This window comes from Callorhinchus milii, unplaced genomic scaffold (genome assembly GCF_018977255.1).
Source record: "Callorhinchus milii isolate IMCB2004 unplaced genomic scaffold, IMCB_Cmil_1.0 Scaffold2, whole genome shotgun sequence".
NCBI classification, from domain to species: Eukaryota; Metazoa; Chordata; class Chondrichthyes; order Chimaeriformes; family Callorhinchidae; genus Callorhinchus; species Callorhinchus milii.
This window is the reverse complement of record NW_024704743.1, coordinates 19485715-19498172: the sequence shown is the minus strand read 5'-3', so window position 1 is coordinate 19498172 and position 12458 is coordinate 19485715. Positions and strand designations below refer to the sequence as shown.

The 12458-nt window shown below is 42.8% G+C and overlaps 1 protein-coding gene across 1 annotated transcript in view; it reads right to left on the bottom strand.

Moving 5' to 3' along the window:
- The window catches only part of plxdc2b (plexin domain containing 2b), a 201869-nt gene extending 189639 nt beyond the window's left edge, over positions 1–12230 (bottom strand). The window contains exon 1 of the mRNA XM_042346004.1: positions 12048–12230. Within this exon, the coding sequence (XP_042201938.1) occupies positions 12048–12156 (109 nt within the window). The 5' untranslated portion in view covers positions 12157–12230. The remainder of the gene's footprint in view (positions 1–12047) is intronic.
- Positions 12231–12458: the final 228 nt, after the last annotated feature.

The following is a 12458-nucleotide window of genomic DNA, read 5'->3' as shown; positions in this document are numbered from 1 at the left end:
AAAGGAAGTTCCCACGTTCCACCCTTGCCTGTGATATTATTATTATCTTAGCTAGGCTTGTGGTAGAACATGGCAATTGGCTTTAGGCCTAAAGATTGAGGAGGTGGTAAATTATCCAAAGCATCTGCTCCAGATCACTATCTTGTGAAACTTACTGGAATGCGTGCAAGTATTAGATAAGTGAGAAAAGGATCAGGTTAGGCTGAACACACACACACACACACACACACACTGGAGTGTGTACCCCAGAAAGAGCCTATGCTTTAAGATAAGAAAACTGATGTGAAACAAACACAACTATCCTTTCAATACAGCAACAGGAAGGAGTAGGCCAGTCAGCTCATAGAACCTTTTCTGACAGCTTAGTTACTCAGGATCCGAGTGGTCATGGAAGCTGCCTTGTGCTTGAAGGAGTCAATTACACATGGATGAACTGTGTCAGTTTTCAACCAGACAATAAGGTGAGAAAGCTACAGAAAAGTAGAGCATAGTATTCCCTATTTTCTCCCAGTGTAGACCACACTATTTTAGGAATTCATGTTTTTTGTAAAAAAAATCAAAATATTACTTAGGATTATATGGGACATTACAGCACGGAAACAGGTCACTCAGTCCAATTAGTCCATGCTGGTGTTTGTACTCCACATGAGCTGCCACCAATCCTAATCCTCTCTCCTATACCCCCCTCTTCCTTTCTCCTTCATGTATCCCCACAAAATATAGTCATTCTACTTTACAGTATATCATATGAAGCGCTATGGGACATCCTCCTGATGTGAAACATGCTTTACCAAATGTAAGGATATTAATATTTTTATGCATCAAGTATCAAAATACACAATTACATTTTCCTACATTTGAAGTCCTAAAAAGATTGTAGGTGCTCACCTCAAAATACACAGTCATTTCACTTTACAGTAAATCATGTGAAGTATTTTGAAGCATCCTTGTGAAATGAAAGGTCTATACCATATGTTAAGGATTATTATTATTATTTATTATTAGGATTATTATTTAACAATGTCTAAACCGGTTTCAAGATCCGTTTCAAGATCACATTCATCTTCATATCCCTTCATTTGCTACCTATATTGACAGAGATATAGGTTATATGTAGACTTTAAGTAAGAACTATTGCTGAACAATAGCGCAATGGTATTCTGCACATTTTATGACATAAACAGGCAGGAGTTGTGTGAGGCTATCTTATGGGATTTTCTATATTTAAAACTTTTTCATAACAAAGTGGGTCAGAGCTTATTATCCTTGCAACTGCTTTGCACATTGACTGTTCCAGAGAGATCACAGCATTTATCAAATATTGTTTGAAGCATTCGATAATTGTCTCTTTAAAGGGAAATATTTTCTTCTTGGCAGTCAAATAAGAACATGACAATTCCTAGACGGAAGATGTTCAAGGACCATTCAGTTCGCCTTCCACCATCCTGGAAGTCGCATGCATCATGTCATGTACTGAACCATAAGATATTATTTCCTAACTAATTTGTTTTTGAAAGAATCAACACTTTCTACTTCCACCTTCTCCCAAGGGAATCTGTTCCATACATTTACATAATCCCAAACATTACTCAAAGCGAGCTATTGGGACACTTTCAATCATTTTTCAAGCATCCAGTATATAATAATAATCCTTGCATTTGATATAGCACCTTTCATGTCGGGAGGACGTCCCAAAGCGCTTCACAGAACACACTGTAAAGTGAATTGACTGTATATTTGTGGGCGAACGCGGCAGCCAATTGCGCACAGCAATGTCCCACAAACAGTCGTGGATTGAAAATGACCACTTAATTATTGTTTTTGGTTTTGGAGGGATTATTATTAGGCGTGTGGAGTAAGGAAACTTGCCCAAGGTTTCGCCCTGCCTGGAACTCAGGTCTCTCACTTGCAAAGCGAGTGCTTTAACCACTGAGCTACAGGACTCCACAGAAGAGAACGTTTAGTCTTAATTTTTTTAATTTAAATGTTGAGCCAAAAAGTTGAATTTATTCCAGGAGAGCACACATTCCATTCCAAAAACCTATCCCAGGAATCTCCATATGAAGGCGGAATGCATGGAATTCCCAGTTTGGTTTGGATACTCTTAAGCATTGGTTTCCGCATGTGTCAGACACCTGGCTGACCAAAAAAAACAAAGAACAGAAATCGGGACCAGGATGTCTTGATTAGAGAAGGAAATGGCACACGTCATTCTCCTGATTCTGTTCCACTGACTCCTGCTGTGAAATGCAAGTATGTAGGTTGGATGGTGTAGGTTAATAAATGTGGGTGTAATAAATAACCACAATTAAGCTTCCTGCAAACACTCACTGTCTACACTCACACTTGAAAAATGTCACTTGTATCACAGGTACATAAGAAAACAGATAGTACACCCTGTTAATGGGAATACTGAGGTGTTCATTCTGACCAGTGATGTAGGAATAAAAAAAAACTAGGACAGGAGGAGGACATTAAGTTTGTTCCACCAGTTTATAGCTCTTGGCAGATCATTTAATCCCAATGCCCCGCTCTTTTGTCACACTTCCGAAGTACTGTATCCTGTCTATCTCTCCTTTAAACATCCCTATTGATTCCACCTCTATAGCTTTCTAGGATTGAGTATTCCACAGGTTCACAACTCTGCATGGTGAATTATACTGTGATATCAATTTTAACTGTTGTTGCTCTGTGATTTTAATGCATCCCTCTACCAAAGGGAAGTGTCATCCATTATCCAATCTATCTATTCCTTTCAACAGAATAATACCTCAATCAAATCATTCCTTAACCTTTTCTCCTCTAAGGAAAATTACTCATGTCTACCCTATCCTCTCATCATAGCTAAGCCCCTTCACCCAGTTATTAGTTGAATGAACTGTCATGGGATAAAGTAATATATCCTTCCTAAGATTGAGTACCCACAACTGATCGCAGTACTCCAAATAAGGTAATTACATCCTTATTTGGGAACATATAGGTGGAGTTAATAGAAATAAAAATAATCCTTGCATTTAATATTTGATATAGCGCCTTAATAATAATAATCCTTGCATTTGATATAGCGCTTTTCACGTCGGGAGGACGTCCCAAAGCGCTTCACAGAACACACTGTAAAGTGAATTGACTGTATATTTGTGGGCGAACGCGGCAGCCAATTGCGCACAGCAGTGTCCCACAGTCGCAGATTGAAAATGACCAATTTATAATTGTTTTTTATAATTTGTTTTTGTGAGCCTTATCACATCGTTGAGACATCTCAAAGCACTTCGCAGGATATATAATAATAAATCAGTAGAATATACTATAGAACGGTTTTACTGTTTGTATATTGTGGGTGAACACATCAATCCATTTGCACTGAGCAATATCCACAGAGTGAGTGGCCAATTTTATTTGGGGAATTGTTGGTCAGGACAGGAATTCACTTGGTTTTGCAGCACAGAGTTCACCTACCCAAGTCAGAACACTCCATGGGGTAAAAATGCTAATTTGTTAACTGATTGCTATGAATTACATCTTACATTCTTATAAATAAATGTTATCAAAATATAAACACCTAAACTATCTCTCCACGGCATATTTCAACCATTTGGTGTAGCAACAAGAGTAAATTTCAAATTGATTTTCATGTAATCTCACTTCTGAGAGTTTGATTTTATGATTTAAAAAAAAAGTTTTTATCTCATCCTTTTAAAATTAAAACATTGATCTATTCCAGCTGGTACTCTCTCCATTTTATCTGTACACCCACTGGAGACACAGATGTGAATGTAAATCCATCAAGTTCATCAATGTACAATGAACTGTTCAGAAAATACATCCCATCTTCTCAACCCATTTATGTTAAAAATACTGACACTTGGGATTGGCAGTGATGTGGGTTAGCACACTGCCCATTCAGCTACGTGACATAAATGCAATTCCAGACAGACTTACAGGCTAAAAGTTTCCTCCCCCACTAACTGGTTTCCCTCATGCAAGGAGTTTAAAACAGCTCAAGATAGTTCCCAATAAACAAAGGCTCACAGTACAAAACTTTTCCAACAATATAATCCAACTTGGCAACCTCGCGCTCAAATGTCATAAGAAGGTCTGGTATTGAAATAGGAATATCACTCTGGTGAATGAGATATTATTTTTTCTAAGCTAAGGCCCACAGGGCCCAAAGTTTTTGTGTTTCCTGGTTTCAACACCAATGTCAATGCATATAAATAGGGATAGAATGTTGGGAGACAGTGCTAATAAACAAATGGTCTGTGTTTGGTACTACTCTCAGCAATTTAAGAAACAGGAATTCAAATAATTTGCCAAAAGGGAGGATAAACGCCAGTTTCTCTCATTCAAACCTTGCTGAAGGCCATGAAGAAGGATCTCCTGCAGCATTATACAGCTGGAATGCACATTGAACTTGATCTATAGGTCAACTTTAGGGGTCACAAATAGCAATATCACTGTGGAAGAGGAGGATCACCAGAGAGGCTGAGGACGCAGTGCTGGGATGTGTTGCATTGTCAGATGAGACAAGATCATGTCTGTCTATTCAGGTGAATTTAAAGATCTAATTTGAAAAGAGAAGGAAATTTCTCCCAGTGCCTTGGCCAATATGGCATAATGTTTTTTTACTTGAAGTAATGTTAACTAACCAAACAGGATACCAAGTATTTTAAAGTAGGAGTTAAACTAAAATTTAACTTTAAATATAAATTTGAAATTTATATTTTGCCCACAAATATACAGTCAATTCATTTTACAGTATATTCCGTGAAGCGCTTTGAGATGTCTAGAAGACATGAAAAGTACTATATCAAATGCAAGGATTATTATTATTATTATTAAAATCTTGTACCTCATAGAATTCAGGAAAATATATTTACCTTTGTTTTGCTGGGAGTCAACAATCCCACAAATAAAATTGGTCATTCACTCCATTGCCATGTGCAAATTGAGTGCTATGTTTGCCTCCAAAATACACAGTCACTTCACTTGATGGAATAGCCTTTGAGACATTCTCCTGACATAAAAGGAGCTATAACAAGTGCAAGGAAAGATGATTATTATCCATAGTCATTTGAAATCTCTATTTTTTCTCTCTGTGTTGCAAATCTTTTACTTTTTGGCTTCAGTACAAACTACCCTTTATCGTCAGCGCTATTAAAGAATGACAGATTGTAAAATATACTGAAATATATTCAACTGAATACAATGGAATCTGCATTTGCCAGATGCCAGTTAATTGCAAACTTCTGGTAAACTGATCAAAATCCCCAGCCCCGAATCATTTGTATTATTACCTGTTTTAAATATCCCGGTTGATTTGGATAAAAATCCAGTTACTCCGGGTAAAATGCTGCGCTGGTCGCCATTGAATATACTCACTCTGACCTTCTGTGTGTCCACAGAAGGGGGGAGGGTGGGGCTTCTGGATGTAAATGGGAGGAGTCTAAGATTGATTGACAGTGGACTCCAGCCATTCACAAGCGGCTGGAGTTGTGCTGTCAATCAGTGAGGGGGCGGAGGAACATGGCAGAACCAGGGAGGGAATATCACAATTGATTGACAGCTGAGCCATCCAATAACAAGCGGCTTCAGGCTGTCAGTCACCTCAGGCCACCTCCAATTGGTTACCTTCCCGTCCAATAGGAATGGCAATGGCCACCCCTCTGCTGGTATTTTGCGGCCAAAGGTGAATGTAGTTTAATGAATTCCATAAGGTACAAGATTTTAAGGTTAACTCCAAGGTTGAAATACCGGATGTCCTGTTTGGTTAGTTAACATGACTTCAAGTGAAACAACATTATCACATATTTTTACATGGCGCTGGGGGTGCTCCTCTGCTGGCGGCATTGGTATTTCCATTACCCTTGGGCACTTCTTATGCCAGACAAAACATCCGTCCCCAAAGTGTACGGCTTAACCGGCTTCCACTGTATATTCAACAACAGCTTGCATTTATATACTGCACTTCACCTGATCATCTCTCGAGCCTTTTCAGTTTATTAAGTTGTGTACATATTTAATGTCATTTAATCTGCTTGTCCTTTGTGTGTTGTGAGCTTCTCTCTACTAGTTATGTAAATGTCCTAATTGGTACTCCCTTTGTTGAGGGAAACTGGTGGATGGCTGAATAGTCAGCTATGGGCAAGCAGAGATGTATGGAATACCTACTATGTATCAGTGACTTGGTCTAATAAACCTACTTCAGTGGCTGGTGTTTCTGCTACTTGCTGTGTGGCCTTATTGCTCTCAGAGGCAGTAGGAAATTGTCACTAGTGCAGGGGCTATTTGAGGGCACAGAACTGGTGTTAACACAAAGGCCAACCTTCTGCATTTGTGCTACTCCAAACATGGGCACACCATAAAAACAAATCCTTGCATTTGATATGTATCACATCTTCGAGATGTCCCAAATCGCTTCACAGAATATACTGTAAAGTGAATTGACTGTATATTTGTCGGTGAAACGCAGCAGCCAATTGTGCACAGCAGTGACCCACAAACAGTCGTGGATTTAGTCGTGGATCCATTCCTGTACTCCATTACCCTGCTAAACTGCCCCAACACAACCACAAGCAATGTATATGAATAAATTCTTGTGCATATTGTACATTTCTATTCTATAAGGTTCCTATCACTATTGTGTTCTTCTACATAAAGTTCTACTGGTCCCAAACCTTCCAAGTTTACCCTCCTGAAAAAGTATACTGCACCTTTATCTTATGATGCCATTAAATGAAATGAAAATCACATTTGATATAAAGTAATGCCTTTTACATCGGATAGATGTATAAAAGCATCTCACAGAATTTCCTGTGAAGTGTGTAATTTTGTGGGGGAACACTGATTGTAGAATAACCCATCTCAATTATTTGAGATGTGAGTTCCACCACCACTTGCTTCCCTCAGCCCTCTTAATTTGTGCACTAACCTTGCCTTTGAACCCAAGTGGTGACTGAGACAGAGTGATGTAACCCGTGCAAAATCTTACCTGTAGTTCCAACCAGTCTCCTTTAGGGAGTAGAAATGTTGAGCCCTGAATGAGGCCATTCAGGCTATAATAACTGTACCTGACCTTTTCCAATAGCTCTGTATTTTACTCATTTTCAGATATTTGTCTAGTGTCCTTACCTCAACCACCAGTCCTGGGAGGGCATTCCGTATCCTAACTACTCTCTGCCTGAAAAAAAACTCTCCTAATCTTCCCATTTGTTCATATGTTAACTATCTTAAATTGATGCCCTCCAGTCACTGATTCACTGAGCAGTGGAAATAATTTATCTGTATTGACTCTATCAAAGCCCTTGCAGCACTTGCCTTATGGGCATTTGATGCTGACAATGGCAAACCAATGTGGAAGGTTGATCAATCCAAGAACTGATGAGTAGAAACATTCACTTCTCCTGTAAAACAAAGGGTGGGAGTGGTACTTTACATTACATTAATCTCTCAAGCACTTTTATTTGGCGGATTATGGAATAAAATGTTATAATAATAATGCTTGAATTTGATATAGCGCCGCATCACGTTGTTGGGAAGTCTCAAAGTACTTCACAGAATATATTGTAAAGTGGATTGACAATGTAATTTGTGGCTGAAACGTGCAGCTAGTTGCGCACAGCAATGTGCCACAAACAGTCATGGATCAAGTGATCAAGTTGTTGTCCTCAATGGCAATTTAAAGGTATTGTCCCATTTCAAACAGTTTGCGCAGGTTTCAGCTGCATGAACAGCAAGCTCTGAAAGTCCATCCTGCACTGCCTTAGGTGCTGGAAATACCTACAAGACGCTCAGTGCAATTTCCACTGAAGCCAAATGCCTGTTGAATGCTGCACAGCACTGTGATCAGTTAATGAACCTTCTAAACATGTTTTGCTACATCTCTGTTGATAAAAGATCTTGAAAAACAGCATCCAGTTTAGTGCGCCACGATGAAAGGGAAGGGGGGGGAGGGTCAATCCCCTTTAAATTGGCATTGCAGACAAGATGTCATCCTACAATCTGCCAAATAAAATGTTAGCGAGATTTAAATTTATAGAAACTATCACTCCCACCCTGGAAAGATTGTCCCTTTAGGCACTGAGCTCATTAATACACTGGCTGTTACTCAAGGGCAAAGTATTTGTTAAGGGTCGCAACAGTAAAATACAGCTTTGTTTGGAAAATTCAACTGTATCTTTGTTTAATCTGAATTGAGCCATGTCCACTGAAGCTGAAGTTGGCCAATCATGTTAAATCTGCAATTCTATGCTCAGCACAGCACATATCTGGTTTGTTCCTATTTAAGCTGCTTCTCAAACTAATTGGAGTGAGATCCAGGATTTCAAACCCATCCAGGAATGAGCCTCGGTGTGTTCTCTGGTCAATTTCATACAACAACAATAGAACTGATGTGTAAACATGTTTAACTCTGTAACTTCTGCCCGCCTTCTCAATTTAACTCAATTTCTCAATCCCAAATCCCTGACTGTCTAGCGCCTTGGGACGTCTTCACGCCTTCAAAGGCGCTGATACAAACGTAATTGTGTATTGTACACTCGGTTCAAAAAAAGAAAGTCCTCTTCTTACCGAATAGGTGACACGGTTAAGGAAAATGTCAGGATGAATTGTAAAAGGTTAGTTGTGGAGAACACAACTGCTGATATGATCGAAGGACATGTACAGAGGATAAGGCTAACCCCCCACCCCCCCCAACCCCACACACCTCCAACAACAATCAGTTACCAACAATTCGCAGCAAATATTATTTTATGAATGATATCTCAAATAGCATACAGTGGTGACTGTTTTATTTTCTGTGAATAATTTTTTTTTGTGTGTGTGTGGGGGAATGGGGTTGGGGGGTGATGGTGTGTGTGTGTGTGTATGTGGGGGGGGGGGTTATGGTAGCATGAATTTGGTGTCACGTTTTGCTGCATTGGGGCTACTGAAAGAGTTAAAAGTATTGTTTCAGACTCCAAAGGCAATCGGTGCGATACATTCCTCCACTCTCTGGAAACCCGCAGACCATCGCCTGTGTCTATAGATATCTATAGGTATATATGTATATATATATATATATATATATGTACACATATAATATAATAAACCAAACCAGTCTGATGGGAGCAATGACACATATCAGGGAGAAAGAGCGAGGGAGGTTTTATTAGGGACAAGTTTATCTGTCACGGTTGGTTCGCTGCAAAGATGATTGATGAGAAGCAACTCAGTGCAGAGTTTGACCCTGTGTTAGATACAGGAGGCACTGGAATAAATGTGTTCCCCAAAAAGAAGAGAGGGAGAGTGTGTGTGTGTGTGGGGGGGGGGGGGGGGGGGGGGGGGGGGGGGGGGGGAGAGAGGGGGTCAATGTGAGCAAAAACCATTAAACAGAGCACATCTCAAGGCTTTGGGAGTCCTGTGGCTTTGATTTGGGGATAACTCCCGAGGCTTCTCTACAGCTCTTCACTGCCTCCACACTCACTGTCACATCACAACAGAACAGCAGTCTCTCCCTCTCCCCCTCTCTCTCTCTCTCTCCCCCCCTCTCTCTCTCTCTCCCCTCCTCTCTCTCTCTCTCTCTCTCCTCTCTCTCTCTCTCCCCTCCTCTCTCTCTCTCTCTCTTCACCCCCCATCCCTCTCTCCCCCCTCTCTCTCCCCCTCTCTCTCCCTCTTCCCTCCCTCTCCCTCCCTCTCTCTCTCCCTTCACCCCCCACTCCCCTCTCTCTCTCCACCCCTCTCTCTCTCTCCCCCCTCTCTCTCCCCCTCTCTCTCCCTCTTCCCTCCCTCTCCCTCCCTCTCTCTCTCCCTTCACCCCCACTCCCTCTCTCTCTCCACCCCTCTCTCTCCCCCCCTCTCTCTCTCCCCCCTTCTCTCTGTCCCTTCACCCCCCACCCCTCTCTCTCCCCCACTCTCCCCCCACCATCTCTCCCCTCTCCCCCTCTCTCCCCACCTCTCTCTCCCCCCCTCTCTCCCCCACTCTCTCTCCCCCCCCTCTCTCTCCCCCCCTCTCTCTATCTCTCTCTCTCTTCACCCCCATCCCTCTCTCCCCCCTCTCTCTCCCCTCTCTCTCCCTCTTCCCTCCCTCTCCCTCCCTCTCTCTCTCCCTTCACCCCCACCCCCCTCTCTCTCTCCACCCCTCTCTCTATCTCCCCCCTCTCTCTCCCCTCTCTCTCCCTCTTCCCTCCCTCTCCCTCCCTCTCTCTCTCCCTTCACCCCCACTCCCCTCTCTCTCTCCACCCTCTCTCTCCCCCCCTCTCTCTCTCCCCCCTTCTCTCTGTCCCTTCACCCCCCACCCCTCTCTCTCCCCCACTCTCCCCCCACCATCTCTCCCCTCTTCCCCCTCTCCCCCCCCACCTCTCTCCCCCCCTCTCTCCCCCTCTCTCTCTCCCCCCTCTCTCTCTCCCCCCCCCCCCCACCCTCTCCCCCTCCCCCCTCTCTCCCCCTCTCTCTCCTCCTCTCTCTCTCTCTCTTAACTACATCTCAGCTCTTCAATACGACTGCATTTTGCAGGGGATCATCCCAACCCGCAATCTACTCGCTGCGTTAAGACCAGAGAAGCGGAGTATTTGCGTGTGTGTGCGTGTGTGTGTGTGTGTGTGGGGGGAGAAGCGTTATTGCACGACTTCGAAAACAAAAGCAGAAGATTTCGAGCTCCAATTTCAATTGCAATGTATTGACCACCAACAGTGGGCATCGACGTGTTTGTGTTAACCCTAAGAGCTCAGTGTTTATTTACCGCGTGAGAATCCCACTTGGCTCTAACTTCAGGCAGTGATGCTTGAGGTTATTGCAAAGGTGTGTGTGTGTGTGTGTAGTGTGTGTGTTTTTTTGGGGGGGATCAACGCAGTTATAACGTTGTGCAAATGTTTTTTTTTGGGGGGTGAAGTTGCAGATGCAATACACAGAGCCCCTCCGAGGGACATCTCTGTGGTGCAAACAGTCCTTTGAGTCCTGGTTAATACAGGAGAATTAACATGATAAGAGTCTCTCTCTCTCTCTCTCTCTCTCTCCCTCTCTCTCTGTCTCTCAAAGAAAAAAAATACCTCTTTTATTTGAATCAATCACTTGACACTCGCGATGAAAAACATCACCAACGTGGAAGCAGCAGAGAACGATATCCCATCAAAGTCACAGTCATGTCAGCAGAGTTTGCTTTTATTTCTTTATGAATTGTTTGCCCCAATCCCACCCCCCACCCCCCACCCCCCCCACACCCCCAACCCCCTCCCCTCCTGAGCTATTTTGCCTACAGCCTGGATCCACAAGGCAATACCTTTGACAAGATGACAGGCAGAGAGTCACCATTTCCTTGCGTTGGTGGTGACAGAAAATTGCACACCAGTGGATCACTGGTAATTGACTTTAAAAGTTAGCATTTTGGAGGGAGGGGGTGCATTTATGTCTTAAGGAAGTTAGTCTTCTGATCCCCCCCCCAACACACACACACACACTGGGCTCTGGAGGAGAAGGCATGTAAACTTAAGGTGCATTTCTCAACCAGGCAACCAAATTCCTTTTGCGAGATGCGATCTCAAGTGTGAGCCGAGGGGAAAGCAACAACAAGACGAAGTAAGTATCTCCTGGTAGGAACCAAAGTGTTGTGCATGTCAACAAAGCCAGCGAGATCCTGAGCAAAACTTGCAGCAAACAGCCCTCTCCCTCTCTCTCCCTCCATCCCTGGTACTCCCCCCAACTCGCCCCACTCAATGTTTCCCAGGGGTGGGGGCGTGTGTGTGTGTGTGTGTGTGGGAGGGGGGGGGGGGGGGACAGATTCAGATCTACACGTTTTCAGAAACTTAACCCCCCCCCCCCTCCCCCCAAACCCACCAAAAAAAATCGAAAACTTCCCAACTTTAAGAGTCCTTGAGGTCCAGCGATCAGTGTGATTTAAATGACTTCATGTTGCAACACTATATATATATATATATATATATACATATATATATATATACATATATATATAGAAAGAAAAGCAAAAAGCAGCAGCATAGAAATCACAACTGGTGAGCTCCAGGAGGGATCAATAGGAATAATGTGTGCAATAATAATAATAATAAATTAGCTCTTACCCTCGGCTCTGTGGCTGACTTGTCCCTGGCTGAGATGGAGCAGGTTCCCCAGGGCTACACACAAAAACACTCCACCAGTCACAACGCCAATGCTCCGGACACCCTCCATAATGTATCAGGGAAGTTTGCACTTGTCCACTTGAAGAATGCGAATAGGAAGGATTTTTCTCTTTTTTTTTTGGGGGGGGGGGGGTGGGTTAGGAGGGAGGGAGTGAGGAAGGAGGGAAGAGAGAGAGAGAGAAAGAGAGAGAGGAAAATGCACACCTTCTCCCACTCACTGATGCTTGCGATCTGATGGCATTTAGGACTTTCCAACCAAACCAAGAGAAAAAAAAACCCAAACCCAAACCTAAACACACAGCAACTCAGAGACAGAGAGAGAGAGAGAGAGAGAGAGCTCGAATCAGGGTG